At 44.3% G+C, this 17,773-nt stretch overlaps 2 protein-coding genes across 3 annotated transcripts; one reads left to right on the forward strand and one right to left on the reverse strand.

Moving 5' to 3' along the window:
- Positions 1 to 418: 418 nt before the first annotated feature.
- On the reverse strand, positions 419 to 6,126 carry npl (N-acetylneuraminate pyruvate lyase (dihydrodipicolinate synthase)). Of its 2 annotated transcripts, none has more exons than XM_031726807.2 (12): positions 5,871 to 6,126; positions 5,573 to 5,676; positions 5,332 to 5,405; positions 3,706 to 3,793; positions 3,474 to 3,531; positions 2,561 to 2,636; positions 2,352 to 2,444; positions 2,110 to 2,255; positions 1,977 to 2,023; positions 1,810 to 1,894; positions 1,676 to 1,715; positions 419 to 1,575 (listed from the first exon to the last, which is right to left on the reverse strand). In XM_031726807.2, exons 2-12 carry the CDS (start codon positions 5,653 to 5,655, stop codon positions 1,433 to 1,435), a joined length of 933 nt encoding a protein of 310 aa, XP_031582667.1. In that variant the 5' UTR covers positions 5,656 to 5,676; positions 5,871 to 6,126; the 3' UTR covers positions 419 to 1,432. The 2 variants fall into 2 exon arrangements, with proteins under 2 accessions (XP_031582667.1, XP_031582666.1); XM_031726806.2 differs by having other exon boundaries at positions 5,573 to 5,658; positions 5,871 to 6,125.
- Positions 6,127 to 6,682: 556 nt separating this feature from the next.
- Positions 6,683 to 17,763, forward strand: edem3 (ER degradation enhancer, mannosidase alpha-like 3). Its single transcript, XM_031726786.2, has 20 exons — positions 6,683 to 8,076; positions 8,167 to 8,212; positions 8,342 to 8,442; positions 8,577 to 8,616; positions 8,885 to 8,997; positions 9,138 to 9,291; positions 9,985 to 10,119; positions 11,253 to 11,358; positions 11,548 to 11,645; positions 12,033 to 12,158; positions 12,241 to 12,324; positions 12,522 to 12,605; positions 12,886 to 13,010; positions 13,335 to 13,506; positions 13,600 to 13,745; positions 13,856 to 14,000; positions 14,328 to 14,519; positions 14,726 to 14,891; positions 15,130 to 15,315; positions 16,633 to 17,763. Exons 1-20 carry the CDS (start codon positions 7,988 to 7,990, stop codon positions 16,980 to 16,982), a joined length of 2,658 nt encoding a protein of 885 aa, XP_031582646.1. The 5' UTR covers positions 6,683 to 7,987; the 3' UTR covers positions 16,983 to 17,763.
- Positions 17,764 to 17,773: the final 10 nt, after the last annotated feature.

Here is a 17,773-nt window from a genome sequence, read left to right on the forward strand (position 1 = left end):
CCCAGGTATGCTTTCACTGTGCTGGCAGTGTGTTTGGGATCATTGTCGTGCTGAAAAATGAAGCTGCTGCCAATCAGATGCTTCCCAGATGTTACTGCATGGTGGATCAAACTCTGATGGTGCTTTTTTATGTTCATAAATCATCAGTTTTAACAAAACTCTCCAACACCACTGACAGAAATGCAGCCCAAACCATGACATCCAGGTGATTGTAGTCTAAGGAGTTTGGAAAGAAAAGCGTCTGGACTTCTTTAAGTTTCCTTGAAGACGTTTCAGCTCTCATCCGAGAAGCTTCTTCAGTTCTAAGAGCAATTGGTGGAGAGTCCCAGATTTTAAGCCCTATAGTAGTGTCACCACAATCAATTGCTCTTAGAACTGAAGAAGCTTCTCGGATGAGAGGTGAAACGTCTTCAAGGAAACTTAAAGAAGTCCAGACACTTTTCTTTCCAAGCTTCTTAGACTACAATGACCTGGATGACTGAGAACCTTCACAGACATGACAGAGCACCTTCTCGTTGCTGTACCTCTGTACATATTGATAAAATAATGAACTAAACTTTCAAATTTGGATTCTTCACTCGATCAGACCTGTTTACACTGATTTTCAGTCCAGTTCTTGTGTAGTTTTCATACCTCAGCCATACCCTTGTTTCCCTTCATTAAGCACGGGTAGTGCTGATAGTCGCCCTTCCACTGAGACTAATAAGACAGAGATCAGCTGGAGATCCAGATCATCTCTCAGGTTCTGTGTCAGGTCTTTTCTGGAGTATTTCATGTTTTTTAAGGACATGACTTTCAGATACTCTTCATCTGCAGCCGATGAGACTTCTTCTTCTGTCCACTTTGCTCAGATTTTTAACGACACACTGCACATCGTGCTAAAATATGCCAGGATTTTTTTTGGCTAATAGCTCTTTGGAAATCATCTTCTTGGTGCAAAATAATATTCTGTGTCTAATTGTCATCATCTTTGAGATTTTTCATAGATTCAGGTGAACAAATGGGAACAAATTATGTTCCTTAAAGATTTAACTTAATATTTATTTTCTGCTAAGTTTTCTGTTATGTGCAGACACATCGCTGGTTCATTCCCTGAGTTAGGAACATTTTCATACTTGAATCATTCACATTCCTCTGAAAATGCTTGGGTACAAGGACTGGACCGAAAGTGAGTGAAGAAGCAGCTTTCTGAAAGCCTCGAGAACAAGAAAGAACAAGAACAAAAACAAGTCTGGCTCCTTGGAAGCAAAATATAAAGAAATGAAGGGTGACTCAAAACTTTTGCACAGTCCTGTATATTGCCATATTCACAGTTAATTGATGAGGACACTTAACATAGTCGGGTAAAGACCTAACAATATGGAGTAAATCTATGGGGAATGTCTGTGTAATCTATTACTGGAATGAGGGATGTTCAAGCATTGACATATCGTTATTCAGGAAAGATGCTGTCGTATTTCTGTTTGATGGCCAGAGCACGAGCAGCTGGACATGTCATCACCGGGAGACGAGGGGGTCCCAGATCCAAGCCCGACAGCTCGTTCATCAACTGTTTGTTTACTCCCACATCAAAACCTGTCAGCAACAACAGCACATTATTAAATGCAGAAAAAAAAGACACCATTAAAGGATAACTATGTCAGATTCGATTTGGCAGAGCAAAGCTATCACTCACCAAGTTTTATGGCAAAACTCAGAAGCTCCTGAATCTTGAACTGCTCGTGGAAATCAGATTAAAGATGTACAGATGTGAGCAAAGTGGTACAAATGATCAAGGACACACAGCAGCGGTAGAGAGATCAGCAGTACCTGTATCGTCCTGGCTTGGACGAGGTCGCCGGTCTCGAACGCTGATATGAGCTTGTTGACGTGACATCCTACGTAATTATATGTGCTGCGTGCAGAGAAATAAAACTACTGAGCATAGAGAAGGAATAAAGACAGAGCATCGTGCAAATGAAAGGTCACACACACACCTGCCAACTGCTCCATGGGCTCCCATTGCCAAAGCTCCTAGAAGTTGCTATTTTTAAAACGAATGACATTTTTTAGATAGTTCCACGGCTAAGGTTAAAGTGACAAAAGGCTACAAAAAGGGGAAAGACTGACCTCGTCCACGCCATAGAGGACTGACCAGTGAGGCGGACTGTAACTGATACACTGGCCCAAGTCCATCAGGTCACTCTCAGTGAACTTGATTCCTCTAAAGGAAGGGATGACCTTCTCAATACCTTCTATTAGTTCTCTCACTTTCACTAAAGAAATAAAACAAACAGGGAAAAAAAACACATCATAAAAGACATATGAAATTTAAGTGTGGTTAGGAATGTCCAAAACTCAGACCGGCTCACCGTTAACCCCAGTGACTGATGGGACATGATAATAATAGAAGGGCAGAGTTGGAGCAGCTGAAGCCACTTCCTGGAGAAAGGTCCTCAAAACATCTGAAGCAGGGTGACAAGAAAAGAGATGCAGAGGTTTTTTTTTTTAGGCTCACATGATGTCATGTATGAAATGTATTAATAATGCTGCAATGTGCATGTCTAAAAACATCACACACCTGCACTGCTGGGCTTGAAGAAGGACGGAGCAATGACTGCTATGCCATCGGCCTCAATCTGTGCTGCATGGTGAGCCTGGAAGAAGGACAACGAAAAATAGGAAATGAATGGATTATCAATTATCTAAAAAAGAAAGAAAGAAAAGAAACCCCATTAGATAATAATAACCAGGTAAATTATTAAATATGACATCTGGATATTCTGAATAGATTTATAATTACCACAATAAACGCCATTGCCTGATAACATCTCTGACTGGTCACGTGATGTGTGACGTCATGTGCTCTGGAGACTTTACACCAGGCCTCATAGTCTGCTCTCTCCTCTCCCCCTGACTGGCTGCTTTTCCTCTTTGACACACTCACTCAGACTTACTGTGCACTCAGGCCTTGCATGCACGCTGATGTGCTGACAGACACACACAAACACACGTTTGATCTGTTGACTTCTTTGACAGACCCTTTTAAGCAGGGTTGTGACACAATGAACGGACCTCTAACCCGCACCAAACAACATGCTGTTCTTTAACTGACCCGTGACTGTCACACAGGACGTCGTGTGTCAGATTATTCGCTGACTGGGACCAGAAATTTCCTGCAACACAGTGACTGCCTAACATTTCGATAGCTTTACCATTTAAATTGAAAACATTTAGTATAAAGTAATATAGAAACAGTGTTTTATTTTTACTGCAAGCACATGTGGTGCTTGAACACACTGCTAATATTAAATCCGACTTATCTAATGGGCGTGTTGTGTACACCTCAGGTTAAGTCTGTCCTGGTTAAGGTGAGGCTCAGTATGTGATACTAGGCCAGTGTGGAAGAAACTCCACTTTAACCCTGTGTTACTAAATTTAAACATATTTTCACACAGGAGCTCGACAGAAAACGGAATCATGGCATAACTCACCAGTTCTTGGGTGTCTTTAAGACTCAGGCAGCCAACATGAACAATCACCTGGTCCATCCTGTGGCGAGAGAACATTTCCTCAATATCTATTTTTTAACTGTATACTCAACACTTTAATGCCCACGATGACTTTAGGTAATAGCTATAATGTGCATCTGCTTGTTTGTTTGTTTTTTTGTGGGGGTTTTTGAGTAAAAATTGAGTAAAAATCTAATTGCCTGTGATGACCTACTTGCCCTTTGCTTTTCGACACCACTCCTCAGCCAGGAGCTTCCTCTCTTCCACACTGAGAGACATGCTCTCGCCCGTGGTGCCATTCACTGCAAGCAAAGAAACGTCTGTCCAAGTTCCACATCACTGAAACTTAAATCTCAAAATTCTCAGTCTTAAAAACCAAACAAGATCAAAAAGCATGTGATTAAATAGACATAAAAGGATGGCATAGCCTATAAGAGTCTAGCACAGCCCACTTGCCACCACTTCAGCAAAGGATAGAAAAACTGTAAGAAACGAAGGAAACCGCTACTGCGGACCAGTCATCGTGGAACTTATGCCACAGACTGCTGACTGTGCGATAATTCACAGGACAAAACTATTTCAAGTCTAGAAAGCAGTGGTGCAGACAATGATGGGGAAATTATATAGAGCTGGAAGAGCATAAAAACACAATGAGGTACAAAGATCAGCACAAACATCCTCTGCTGACTAAGCACTCACAGAAAGTAGTGTGGAAATGAGACATTAACACAGGAGAAGCTCAGGCTGAGCTACAGTGATTCACGGGCTTTTGGTGAAGTGGAAAATGAAGCGGTAAGCATTTCAGAGTCACGCCTGGCTCACGGGGAGAGCTGTGCGGAGGAAAGGGCGGGATCTTGACATCGTCTCAACTTTTCTCTGTGTATGAAAGAGCTGCAGATAACAGCCGGCACTCGAGACGTGGGAATCTACTTCAGCTTAAGCAGAAATGTCAAGGATGAGTGTCTGAACTGAAGAAGAATGCTTAAACTGCAAATAACAAGTGTAAAGACCAATGTGTCCTTTTATTACACGAGGTCTTCATTAACAGCTAACAGCAGCATTAAAAAGGCACCCTGTGGAGTTTGGTTTCCTGGTGGAACAACAGTGCAATAACTGCCTCACGGGTCCTGGTTTTTAGTGTTTTGTGGACAGACACAGCAGGAAAACTGCAGAATAATCCCACCAATCAGATTACACAAAGAGACATTAAAAAGTTGAGACTGAGTGGGGTTTCTTTGCATGTTTCATTCTGTTCTCTGGGGTATTTTGCCTCCAGCCACATGTCACTGCATGTTCAACAAAAACATTGCATTCATAATCCAGAGTGAATTTTTGCGGTAACTCTTACAGAGCATGATTGTTTTCTCTGATTACCCTCAGACATTTCACACCAAAGGTATGCATTAGCTGGGACTAATTTTGAATATGCCGTCCCAGCAGCTGCAGGAGACCAGTGTGTTGCATCCTTGCATGGATATGATAGATGTGATATATAATATTTCATAAAGGCAATAATTCGAGTAAAAATGATGCAAAGTTTCTAAAAAGCTGGATATTATACTCAGAAGGAATCATCAGTTAAATACTTACATGGGATATTTATAAGAAGTCAATAATGTTTTATTGAGTTGTGCAGTTCAGCTAACTTGCTATGGTTTTAGATTATATTTACACCACAGAATAGGGTTAATGTGATTAACAAAGGAGCAACATATCTACCACGGTAAAACAACAGTATGTCTACAAATCAGCGGATGAATCATGCAATATTAGAGTTGATTCAGGTGGGAATACAGAAAAAACACAAATATAAAAAGAAAGAATCCTCCGGTAAACTTACCAAACACTTTATTTACACCTTGCTTCTCTTTCAAGTAGTCAATATAAGGTCCAATCCCTGATAGGTTGATTTCACTGTTTTGGGAGAATGTGAAAAATATAGGCCTACACATGTGGCAAAAAAAGAATACCTGACAACAGGTGTGTAAGATGCCCGTCCCTGCGCCTCCCCAGTTTCCATACATCTCACACACTTTTACTGAACAGACACACAGGAGAAAAGGGGCTTCAGATCTCCTTACCCTTCACTGGTGATCGGAGTGAATGTGGCTGCAACAAGTCCTGTGAGCTTTTTGTCGGCGGCAGGAGCCATGATAGACATCATGTTCTGGCACAGAGAGGCACACTGGAGTGAAACAAAAGAAACACCGCAGAACAAACAGGCGAGCCACAGCCTTTGACATCAGCGCACTGTTCTGACTCACAAACTTTATAATATACCACACGGTATGTAAACAGAAGATGGGCTGTAAACTGATATACTATGAAAAGGAAATTATGGAGCATCAAAAGCAGCTCCAAAGACGATCGCCGGCTTACCTGCACGGTCTTTCCTTATGAGAGCCGCTGGCATAGATTTCAGTTTTAAGGGAAGTGGATCCCTGGTTATAACTTGTTTTCTTGGGCAGGGATTTGCTGAAATGCTTGTCATGTGAACGTCAAACAACTAAACGTCAAGTAACATCGCAAAGATCCATGGGAAATGTAGTTAGTTGGGGGAAATTGCATAACAAGTAAATATGAACTTTATCCGCTTTTATATTAAAATATTTCAAATTAAATACTTTCCCCACACACACACACACACACACACACACACACACACACACACACACACACACACACACACACACACACACACATATCGGACTGTTTTTTAATGTACTGATAGGACTGAATTTACTCAGCATTTATGGTGCATTCATTTTCCATCAGGATATTTCTTAATTGTAGCGCTACCAGCGCGTGCAGAAAAGTAGTAAAAAGTTAGAATAGATTTTTCATGTGGCCATACAGTCACAGGACAGTCACATAAGTGAAATATGTAGTTTTACAGGTGGGGAGCAATAACTGTGTGCCATACAAGCAAAAGTTACTAATAGTAAACAAAGAAAACACAATGAAAGCAAGAATTCACATAAAATGACAGATATTTGGCTGAATTTGTTTCGTCTGCGGTATTGATAATTATTAGATTATTATAGTGTTATTTGCCTTAGATTAAAGGCCGTGATTGCAAATTTAATCGTTGGGATTGTACCTACTTTTTCTGAGCTTTCATGAACGACACAGAAGTGCACCCTTTATTTTTTTTTCCTCATTTTTGACTGTCAGGTAGCACTTCCGCTTCGTTGTGTAACCGTCATGTTACCGGAGGTAATGTGTGTAACTCCCATATAGACATCATCAGTATGCCTATGTGTTTTCTGACAGGCTGGTTACTGACTCACAGTTACATTATCAAATTCCAACCGAGAGGTCTTTAACTGTTTCTCAGCCTGACAGAAAGTGCCACAGGACAAAGAAAACCTACGACCACCCCGCCTACTCGTCCAGGAAGCGGATGTTGTTGACGTTTTCATCGTAATAGCATCCGGTTTTTTGACGGCAGCTAGCTTGGGGAAACACAGCCGTACGGCGAAATTATCAACTTAATAGCAAAAAACACGGAGAAGATACCCGGGAAAGGCCCGCCGTTCAGCGATGGAGAGGTGTTTTTTCGACCCATCTCGTATTCCCGGGTCGCCTGTTGTCACCTGCCCGGCTAGTTAGCACCGCTCAGCTAATTAGAGACCGACAAGTGCTCGGCTTCTTCTAAGTAGCAGACGAAAGAGAGCTGTCAAGAGGAGGAAATCATTAACTCGCATGTAGGAAGCTTTTCTTCTAACAGGCCAGGTGATAGCGGGAGGTGTTGCCTAGACTCTTGGTTTAATTTGCACCAGGCTGTTTGAGGACAAGAGTTATAAATACAGATAAGGCATGGACTGTTAACTCGGAACATTTTGGTTTGGCTCACATTGAGTTATAAAGATCACCGGGAACCGTTATAACGTAAAAACGAGAAGCTTTCCCAACACTTTCCACTGGTGTGTGAGGCAAAAAGCATCTGGAAAACAGCGGTTTGGTTTCCAGCTGGATTGGTTTGGCTCGGCAGGGTTTCGTCTTAATGGAGTTTTAAATGTAACGTCAGGGTTTTGCATGACAACGTGTCACACATCCTGTGTAGAATCAGCCCAGGTGAGAACCTGGGAACGTAAACAGGTGTGACACGTACAGGGACCTGCTCCCAAGAGGTGGCGCATATTTCCACTACAACCAGTCGCTGGCACATACTGTCAGCTAGGCTTAAATATCTGGTTACTTGAACTCATTCCTGCTGGGATATTTTACCCGTAGTTTCAGCTGTGGACGCACATTTTACCCAGCCACTCTTTGGGGTCTACACCGATAGAGCGTAAGTAGCCAAAACTGACTCTTCGTGCTATTTTTGAGCATTGCTCATTAGACATTACCTCACAGGGAAAGCTAAAAAAAAGAACGATTGGGATGGAATAAGTTAGTTTTAGCAGTGTACGCTGTTCTGGGTGGTCTCATTAGATTAGATAGTGTACTTTAGGTTTGTGTGCATTTAGCTGTAATCTTCCCAGCACGCCACAATGCCGCCAGTACTGTTCTTGTTGATACTGTTGGGAGCATTATGCAGCCCCGGACAGGCCATGTCCCGGGAGGAGAAGCAGAGATTGAAGTAAGTTGAAGAAAAAACACTCATGCTTTTTCTCATCTGAGCAGATGTTATACCTGCTGACTTCTTTCTGTTTGTCTGCTTTTGTTTAAGGAACCAAGTGGTTGAGATGTTTGACCATGCATATCAGAACTATATGGTGAGTAAACAGAAGAGCTAAGAGAAGTTCATTATGTGAGCATTTTTTTTTATTTGTTCAAATCTGCGAACACACGGTCCGGTTGACAGCATCAGCACTTTGTCTAAAGTGTGTTTGTGTGTTTCCCAGGACCATGCGTACCCAGCAGATGAGCTGATGCCTCTAACGTGCAGAGGACGAGTCCGTGGGCTCGAGCCCAGCCGTGGAGACATAGATGATGCACTTGGCAAGTGAGTACCAGGCTGCCTTTGTTATGGCCACAGCAGTCCGAGTTGCTTTATTTACTTTACTGCTTTGGAGCTCGTCAGGAGGTTTTGTCTGTTTGTGTCACTCTTGATAAACTGTTACGATTTCCCCCTCAAAGGTTTTCGCTGACCCTCATCGATACTCTGGACACTTTGGTGGTGAGTACGCTTTGTTTGCTCCTGATGTTTATTTGTTTAATGAAAAATAATAAAAGAATAAGAATCACATGCTGTGTAGAACAGATGATTCCATGTGCTGTTTTGCTTAACATTTAAATCTGTGCAATGTGTCTGGAGTCCTTAATATTAAATATAAATTTCCTGTTAGGTATTTCTGGGATTATTTTTCTTTCCAGTGCATTTCATTTGATATTTAAACTATGTGTAATAGAGCCCAGTTTCACAGTCATCCGTTTCTGGCTTGCAGCTTTTAAATAAGACGACAGAGTTTGAAGACGCAGTGAGGCGAGTCCTGTCAGACGTGCGGCTGGACAACGACATCGTCGTGTCCGTCTTTGAGACCAACATTCGAGTCCTCGGGTGAGATTGGATTAAATTGTCTTCAGATAGTTAAAGTCAACAAATACAACCCCGTGCACTGTCCCACATTTTAAAATGATAGGATTGTGTTGTACTAAATTCGCTGTATGTGGATGTTGTGTGTGCGTGCGTCTGATCAGAGGTCTGCTGGGAGGACACTCCATGGCCGTGATGTTGAAAGAAGGAGGTCAGCACATGCAGTGGTACCAGGATGAGCTCCTACACATGGCCAAAGACCTGGGGCTCCGACTGCTGCCGGCATTCAACACCAGCAGTGGCCTGCCTTATCCCAGGGTAAGACAGAAACACTCGGGCAGAATTACAGAATGTATGTAAACTGATGTAGGCTTGTGGGAGGTTATTTTGTTATATACTAAGATACAGCTTTCTTTCTCCTATGCCTACTTTATCCTTGACCCCTGCAAGTCGTAGAAGTGCAGGTATGCAGGGTCTCCCTAACTGAGGCAGTGTCCTGCTCCCTGCCTCTGGGCAAAAGCCAACTCTAGCAGTGTGACTTCTTTTATTAAATGCACTAAATGTCCACAGCAGGCTTCCAAATGGTTTTTTAAAAGGGGTATTATTGATGTTCTGCAGCTTGGAGGATAGCAGCAGCTCGCTTGTTGTTCAGTAAGAAGAGTGCAGGTCATATGTGACGCAGTCATAGAGTCGATCCACGTCTGTGCGATGAAAAAAAATAGAAGACTTACAGAATCTTTAGTAAAGATGATTTGTTTTATGTCTATTACAAAAGAAATGTTTGAGTTTATTCACATACTGCAAACAGTTACCTGCGTTTGCTCGGGGCATTCTGTCACTTCACGGCTTCATGTTTCCATTTTCTGCTTCACTGCTCCGCTCGCAGCTGTCACCGCTTCCCGATGCAGACGTTCTCTCGGCTGACTTGTTTTCATGCAAATCCTCTCGCAAGATCAAACGCGTCTCTCAAAGCAGAGTTAAAATGTTTTTCTTTTCCTTTCCGATTGACAGGTGAACCTGAAACATGGTGTCAGGGGGCCCGAGACGAGGACGGGCACAGAAACGGACACCTGCACAGCGTGCGCAGGAACCATCATCCTGGAGTTTGCCGCTTTAAGCCGTTTCACTGGGGACCCTGTGTTTGAGGTAACACGTGGCCGTCGTATGATCACGTGGTGCAGCGGGGACATTAGCACTCAGCAAAGCATTATGAGCAGCGCATTTCAGCAGTAATTTAAAATGCACATCTTTTTCCATCCATCCGTTTTCTTCTGCTGATCCAGTTCAGATTGAGCTCTTAGTCTTTTAAACATTTGCAATCACTTACACACCACATGTCTCTGTTTTAGTTGTATCGTGTCACCGTTTCTGCGCCTTGAGGCACTTCATGGCTGTCTAAGAGCTCTTTTTGTGTCCCGAGCAGCCACACCCAACACACAGTTTAAGTTTCATTTGAGATCAGTTTGCAAATCCTTGGCTTTATGAAACCATCCTGTTATGTAATGATATGTAAATATTATAATGCCACGTAGTGTCTCATGTTTACAGGTGAGATGTCATTCTGTTTTTTCTTGTTTAACATGTATTTTTTAAACAGTGCTCATATCTTAAATTAACAATGATACATCATAACTGCCTGTGTCCCCCCCCCGCCCCAATCCGCCTGGGGCTGCACATATTTAGGGTAACTGAGTAAACTCAGCTCTGTCACCTCTTTTTGAAAACAACAACATCTTCCCAGTTCCCTTTTTGCTGTTACACAAGTGCATGCAGACTTGAAAACTGCTGCTTGTCATCATTTCTGTTCATTTCTGCGCTGATGTTAATCAGGAAGCACCTGATGGTGTTTCTGTTTCATTAGTTTGCCCTGCAGATTTTTGACCTCACATAAAGTCAAATCATTTTAAAGCCGAGTCTCGTTTCCTTGAACTATTCTAGTAAGCACAACGCCATGTTGTCATTCAGCTAAATATGTCTTTATTTATCCTCTGCACATGTCAATTTTCTTTTTTAAAAAGCCGCTCGTGGAAATATAATAAAACGAGTCACATCAGGAAATATTTGCTCTGTTTTTTTTTTTTTTTTTTTAAATCAGCGTTTTATTCTGATTACAGGTATTTTTCTTTGGCTTTCTCTGTGCTCTACACTGTTTCAGTTCCTGGCAGCAGTAAACTGCTGAATAAGCACAGAGTCAGTTTCTGTAATCCTTCAAAGAGTGCAGAGCTGCTGCAGATTGATTTTTCCTGGTTAATCGATAAAGCACCCTTCCCCTCTAACAGGCCCATGCCCGGAGAGCTTTGGACTTTCTTTGGGAGAAGAGGCAGAGAAACAGCAATCTGGTGGGAACCACGATCAACATCCACTCTGGAGAGTGGGTCCGAAGAGGTGAGAGAGCAGGTATAGGGAGGACTTGTGACTGAGGAAGAGAGAGAAAGACTGGGGCAGTGTTTGTTATTGAAGGAAGGAAATAGGAAAAGTGATTTGAAGTACGGTAGGATCTTGTGGGTAAACTAGAACTGTTATGTGTCCTCTGACTCCTCTCGTCTTATAAAGTGATGATTTTGTGTGTTCCAGACAGCGGAGTCGGAGCAGGAATTGATTCGTATTATGAATACCTGCTAAAGGCCTACGTCCTCTTGGGAGACGACCTGTTTCTGGAGCGGTTCAATATTGTAAGCACGCACACACAGACGCTTTGCTGGAGTAATCTGATGCTTCACTGTGTGAATAATAGCATTTGTCACAATGGCATCTCCCTCATGAAGCAGCGTTACAGATTTAAGGTTGCTCGCTTGAGCCGAGTCCTTGATCACAAAGGTCGCTGTTCATGTGACGCTCGCAGAACAGTTTGTTACCCAAGAAGAATAGTTTGAACTTTTTTATGCATGACAGATTTCTGTATTTATCTTTTCTCTTCTCACTGACGGGACTGGAAACATACACACACCTGCCAAGTCGCACCATACCGGGTCACAGTTTACAGTTAATAAGCAATAAAACAAAATGTAGTCTGTTCTGTTTATCTTAACGGTTGTATCTTCTTTGCGTGTCCCATTTAGCACTACGCATCTATCATGAAGTACATTAGCCAGCCTCCTCTGCTGCTGGACGTCCACATCCACAAACCTCTGCTTCCTGCTCGCACCTGGATGGACTCTCTGCTGGCCTTCTTCCCAGGGCTGCAGGTCAGATTAGATCATGTGAACTCGAACGTTTTGCTGGTCGTTAAGCATTTCAGGAACACGACTAACATTTCCTATGTCCCAGGTGCTGAAGGGAGATATCCGCCCTGCCATCGAGACTCATGAGATGTTGTACCAAGTTACCAAAAAACACAACTTCCTGCCAGAGGTAGTCTATCTGCTCAGTGAAATTTAACCATTCGGTCAGATAACCTCATATGACTTGTGCTGCCAACTAAAACAGTTTGAAACGAACAAGCTTGCACTTATTACTACACCGCTGCATTTTCCCGTCATCTGTCTGTTCTATTTATGCTGCTTAGCACGAGTGCGCTGACCCCTTTGTCCTTCTCCGGTTGTCCTCAGGCCTTCACTACTGATTTCAGGGTACACTGGGCCCAACATCCCCTGAGGCCTGAATTTGCAGAGAGCACCTATTTCCTTTACAAGGTAATTTATCAAGTAGTTTGACATAATGCAGGCATTCTCATTTCACAGTGCGGGTTTAATAACATGCAGTAGTTTATGCTAAGCCTGCTTCTTCTACTATGTTTCTGACATATCTCAAGGTGCATGAGAATTTATCTAGTTTGTCAGAAATGCTGGAATAATTAAGCACCCTTCAACATACAGATCACTGATATGTGTTTATAGATATGTAGTCTCATTAAAATTCACTGATGTGCTGTCCTTGTGTGGTGATCGCACGCCTGCCCTCTCGTTCTGCCAGGCCACAGGAGACCCTTACTACCTGGAGGCAGGTCGCACCATTATGGACAACCTCAATCGCTTTGCTCGTGTTCCCTGCGGCTTCGCAGCAATGAAGGATGTACGGACTGGCAGCCACGAGGATCGGTGGGAACGATAGGCTCCTTATTTGAGTGACGATTGTGAAACCAGGCACTGTGTTTAGATATGCTTACACCACATTAGATTTGCATACAGGAGATAATGCAAGGGGAAAACAAAATGTTATCACAGTCGATGGTATGCCATCATTTAATCTTTGGATGGGGATTGTGGTGAAAGCATTTTATAAACTACACTGGGAGGAGATACAAATCTGGGGAGGGTGTCCCTGATTGCCGAATCAAACATGTGGATCCATGTCGCTGCGCAGTAAGGAGACTTCTTTGCAGTTCCCAGAAATTAAAGAATTTATGTGGTCGTTTTTTTCAGAATGGACTCGTTCTTCCTCGCTGAGATGTTTAAGTACCTGTTCCTGCTGTTTGCTGAACCGGACGACATACCGTTTGACGTGGAGGACTACGTTTTCACAACTGAGGCACACCTGCTGCCCCTGTCTCTCTCCATGGCCCCTCACTCCTCACCTGCTCCCTCAAATCGAACGGTGACGAAAACCATTCCGCTGTAACAAAACTTTTAGAAAGTGATGAAACCATGGACACCTTTTGATTTAAACGTCTGGTTCCTGATGTTTCAGTCAGAGGAGGAGCTGGACGACTCAAACTTTGACTGGACTTGCCCCAATACGCACCTCCTGTTTCCTGACCCTGCCTTCCCTCGCATCCTGAGAGAACCGATCCGTAGCGCCGTTGATAAGAGCTGCCCGCGCCCCGCCCCTTACAGGTATGCACGCTAAACAGGTTAAACCTGGCTGCGAGTAATGATCTGTTTTCTATAATCGCTCACCTCTTCTGTCTTTCATTTTCGCTGCTTCTTCCCATGCCTTCTGTCAGGGAACCTGGTATGGGCCGTCCTCCCCTCAGGGCTCAGGACTTCATGGCAAACAACCCTGAACATCTGGAGCTGCTGAGGAGGATGGGAGTCAGTCTCATCCACCTAAAGGATGGCAGGGTGCAGCTGGTCCAGCATGCTACACAGGTCAACACCACGCAGCCCAGATGTGAACAAACACAGTATCCATAGCTGAGATAAATGGGTTTACTGCTGCTTCTCAGCTGTTTCACGCTGAGCATTAGAATCAGAATAACCAGGTTTAAGAAGCTCATTATGAACTGCTCTGACCACCCAGTCAGTCTCTGGAAGCAATGGGGGAAAAATATCTTTTAAAATCTGAAAATATTTCTTTATAATTTATAAGTAATAAATGCAGAAGAGCATGTGCGCATACAAGATATCAGACATTGTTGGGCCTGAAGACTTTCAGACGTTCTTTCACCCTTTAAACGCTCTCTCTGTCGCCCATAGGCGGTGAGCGCAGTGGCAGCGGAGGACGGCGTGCGGTTCATGCAGGAGATGATGGAGCTGTCCAGTCAGCAGCAGAAAGAGCAGCTGCCTCCGAGAGCCATTCAAATCGTCTCACATCCATTCTTTGGCAGGGTGGTGCTGACCGCTGGCCCGGCACAGTTTGGCACGGATCTCTCCAAAAGTTCCACAGGGGTGAGTGGGCTCGCCAAGCTTCGGGGTTACAAGTGGTCACTAAAGGGTCCTTCTGTTGGGCTTTTGTAAGTGAGGCTCTCACGTTTCTTCTTCAGGATCACAGATGGCGACACGAGTGCTTGCTCGCAGAGCTCTGAGATACGTGCTGTTAGTGTTGGTCTTTGTTCTTTCTGTAACTTCGCCTCTTTTCTGCCTCGTTTGTGCAGGTGCGGGGCTTTGTCACTGTGGCCGAGCCCTACAGCGGCTGCAGTGAGATCGCTAACGCTGAGTACATCCAGGGTCACATCGCTCTGCTCCAAAGGGGTCAGTGCATGTTTGCAGAGAAGGCCCGGCACATCCAGAAGGCTGGCGCCATTGGAGGCATAGTCATTGGTGAGCGCGAGCAGCAGATAACACGAGACGGAAGATGACTGCTCAGTGACTAGATTAGTGCTCGACAACCTAATTATCTCAAAGACAGCCAGCCCAGTAATTTCTGCTCACAGCATCGTGATTAAACAGCAAAGCAACACGTTTCTGAGCAGATTCACGAAACAATAAGTTATTTTTATGTTTCATCTAGAAAAACGAGAAGCTGTTCTTAAAAACAAAAAAACCCCTATCATTGCAGACGATAACGAGGGCAGCAGCAGCGACACAGCTCCACTCTTTCAGATGGCGGGGGATGGCCGCAGCACCGATGACGTCACCTTGCCTCTCCTCTTCCTGTTCCACAAGGAAGGCAACATCCTGCTGGAGGCGCTGAAGGAGTACAGAGAGGTGGAGGTGCTGCTGAGCGACAAAGCCAGAGACAGAGGTGTGACACTCTCCCTGATGGTTCCTCTTTGTTCCTCTCCGCTCGCTTCGTGAGACTCATCACGTCAGTGTGCTTTTATGCCTCCGCTGACTGAGCCTTAACGTGGCTCCATAAAATAAAGATGGGGTGCAGGGATTCGGGCGTTATTTGAAGTCTCAGAGCTTGTGGCTTATTCCAAAACCACCCACTAGTTGTGGTTATAATGGGAAATGGGGGAGGTTTGCATCCTTATCGCTCTTTCCCTCCTTTTCTCTGTTCTGTGTAACAGTGCCTTTCTCTCTTCTCTGTCTTGCTTTCTTCTCTTTCTTGCAAACTCTGTCCTTTTTGATGAGCAGCGGCCATATTCAAAGGTAAACCTCTTCCTGGAAGCCTGATCGAGGGCAGTAAGTATGCGCTTTTTTTTTTCCCTCTCTCTTCTTTAATCTCTGTTTTTCCTCTTTGTAGTAATGCTTGTGGGTCTTCATCCTGTGCAGTCTGGCTCGTTGCCTCAGGTTTCTGTTCCCGACTTTCACAGAGAAGCTTGGTGCAATCACAGAAATGTGTCATTTGTTATTTCCTCCTTCAAAGAGTTTATGTCATAGCTGCTTTTTCTGTCTTTGGTCATCATAGGTTTCACAGGAAGACAGGACAGTGGCAGGGTTTGACCACACTTATCTGCTTTTACTTTGATATAAACAGCTGTAAAAACAAATCTTTATAACGAATCCTGAACAGTTTAAAGAGAGGCCGTTATTATGAGAATGACTTCCAGTTGCACATCTGCACCGTAGGAGCTGTTGGGTCTGAGCATCTGCTGTGCACTCTGCAGACCTTGGATCTCAGATCCTTTGATTAATGGCGAGTCTGTGCAACCACAGAGCCACTGTGACACCATAATGACCAGATCGCCTGCACCCATCTGCACCTGAATCATGCGAGCCTCTGGGTTAGCGGCAGTCCTAAACGGGCGCACTCGTTCCTTAACTCGCTCACAATCTGCAGCTGAAAAAGCGGCTGCATTTTTAGAAGAGATAACAGACTGAAAACGCTTTATCGCTGACCAGATCTGTGTCAAATTCACACTGCATCCGTCTGCCAGGTTCATTTTCGCAGCCGACTCTCAGTTTAGTTGTGGAGCTATGTGAGGAAGGTTTTATCTTGTGGGAAACATGACTCACATTCAGCATCATGCTGTTATAGTTGTCAGCCTCTTGATGAAAACGGTTCTATTTTTGACTGAGAATGGTTACCAGGAGGCATCTATAGATTACAGAGGAGGGAGGGGAGCAGTGTTTGTGTGTAAAGCTGTTTCGTCTCACGCCCCTGCTTCCTTTTCAGGTGGAGATGTGCAAGAAACGGAGGAGGACTGCTTGACTGAGGCAACGACTCCCACCTCACATGAACCTATAGGCCAGTCACAGATGAGCACGTTGGAGCTAGGCGATAGCGCTCCGGAGGAAGTCAGTCCAGTGGATGAAGATACTAGTCCTGCAGAGGAAGTTGGTGCACCAAAAGAGGAAGCCAGTCCTGCAGAGGCGGAGCCGGCTGCGGCTCAGCCTCAAGAGGACAGAGACTCGGAGAAGCCCGAGGAAGACACGGACTCAAGCAGCCAGTCGGTCGACGAACTGCTGGCTGATTGGCAAGAAGACTTGGAGGCCTTCAAGCAGATGGAGAAGGATGAGCTCTGACAGACGTTAGGTGCGTTCTGCCCTGTGACTGGTCTGATCCCGCCATGGGGAGCGACCGCGAGGAAGTGCATCTTCACGTGTCACCGGCCTTAGTCTTATGAATCGAAAGGAAGCTGGGGATGATGTCTTCTCTTGCCCTCGGCAAATGGTATCGCGTGCCAAGGCGACCCACGTACTGTCTCTGGGCCATAAGGGAGTTGTTTTTAGGTTCTTACACTTTGTTTTTTTTGTCTGAGCAGATTCTATCTGATGGATTATGACCATGACATGGACCACACTGTTTCTAACTTTGTCTCACTTTCCACTTCATATTACTTCACTGTTGTTCTCTCTATGCATTTCTGACCACTTTAACTCAGTCCAGTGCTGGTCAACTGCTTTCTCACAAATTAATCCACTGACCAATCAGTTTTATTTAAACGTGTTCATAGGTTTACTTGTTTGGTGGTCTCGGGCCTTATCATATGTACACGTTGATCACAGCTGAGGAGGATTGGTGATGGATAAGCTGCGGGATCTCAGCACCGAGCTTGATATTGCTGAAGGCTTTACTAAGTCACGTGTCAGTGTAAATATGTATGTTGACTGAAATTACTACAGGGCTGTTTGCTCAGGTTCTGGTTCACACCACAACAGCCTCTGGACCATGTCGGGTGAAGCAGACACACCCTCAACAGCACGACGGGATGGATAACGGCGCCACAGGGGGGCGCTGTGTGATCTGCAGAAATAAGCCAATAAGTTGACAGGGTGAGAATAAATAAAAACGAATGAAAGGGAACTTGCTGTCT

The sequence above is a fragment of the Oreochromis aureus genome, linkage group 23 (assembly GCF_013358895.1).
Source record: "Oreochromis aureus strain Israel breed Guangdong linkage group 23, ZZ_aureus, whole genome shotgun sequence".
In the NCBI taxonomy this organism is placed as follows: domain Eukaryota; kingdom Metazoa; phylum Chordata; class Actinopteri; order Cichliformes; family Cichlidae; genus Oreochromis; species Oreochromis aureus.

Excerpts from the sequence above, each read along its gene's own strand:
- npl (XM_031726807.2), bottom strand. The coding sequence starts at position 5,655 with ATGATGTCTATCATGGCTCCTGCCGCCGACAAAAAGCTCACAGGACTT. Across the intron at positions 2,445-2,560 it reads CTTCAAGCCCAGCAGTGCAG|ATGTTTTGAGGACCTTTCTC; the intron begins GTGTGTGATGTT and ends ACCCTGCTTCAG. Across the intron at positions 2,024-2,109 it reads TCCTCTATGGCGTGGACGAG|CAACTTCTAGGAGCTTTGGC; the intron begins GTCAGTCTTTCC and ends TTTTAAAAATAG.
- edem3 (XM_031726786.2), top strand. The coding sequence starts at position 7,988 with ATGCCGCCAGTACTGTTCTTGTTGATACTGTTGGGAGCATTATGCAGC. Across the intron at positions 10,120-11,252 it reads CTGGGGACCCTGTGTTTGAG|GCCCATGCCCGGAGAGCTTT; the intron begins GTAACACGTGGC and ends CCCCTCTAACAG. Across the intron at positions 13,746-13,855 it reads CCGCGCCCCGCCCCTTACAG|GGAACCTGGTATGGGCCGTC; the intron begins GTATGCACGCTA and ends GCCTTCTGTCAG.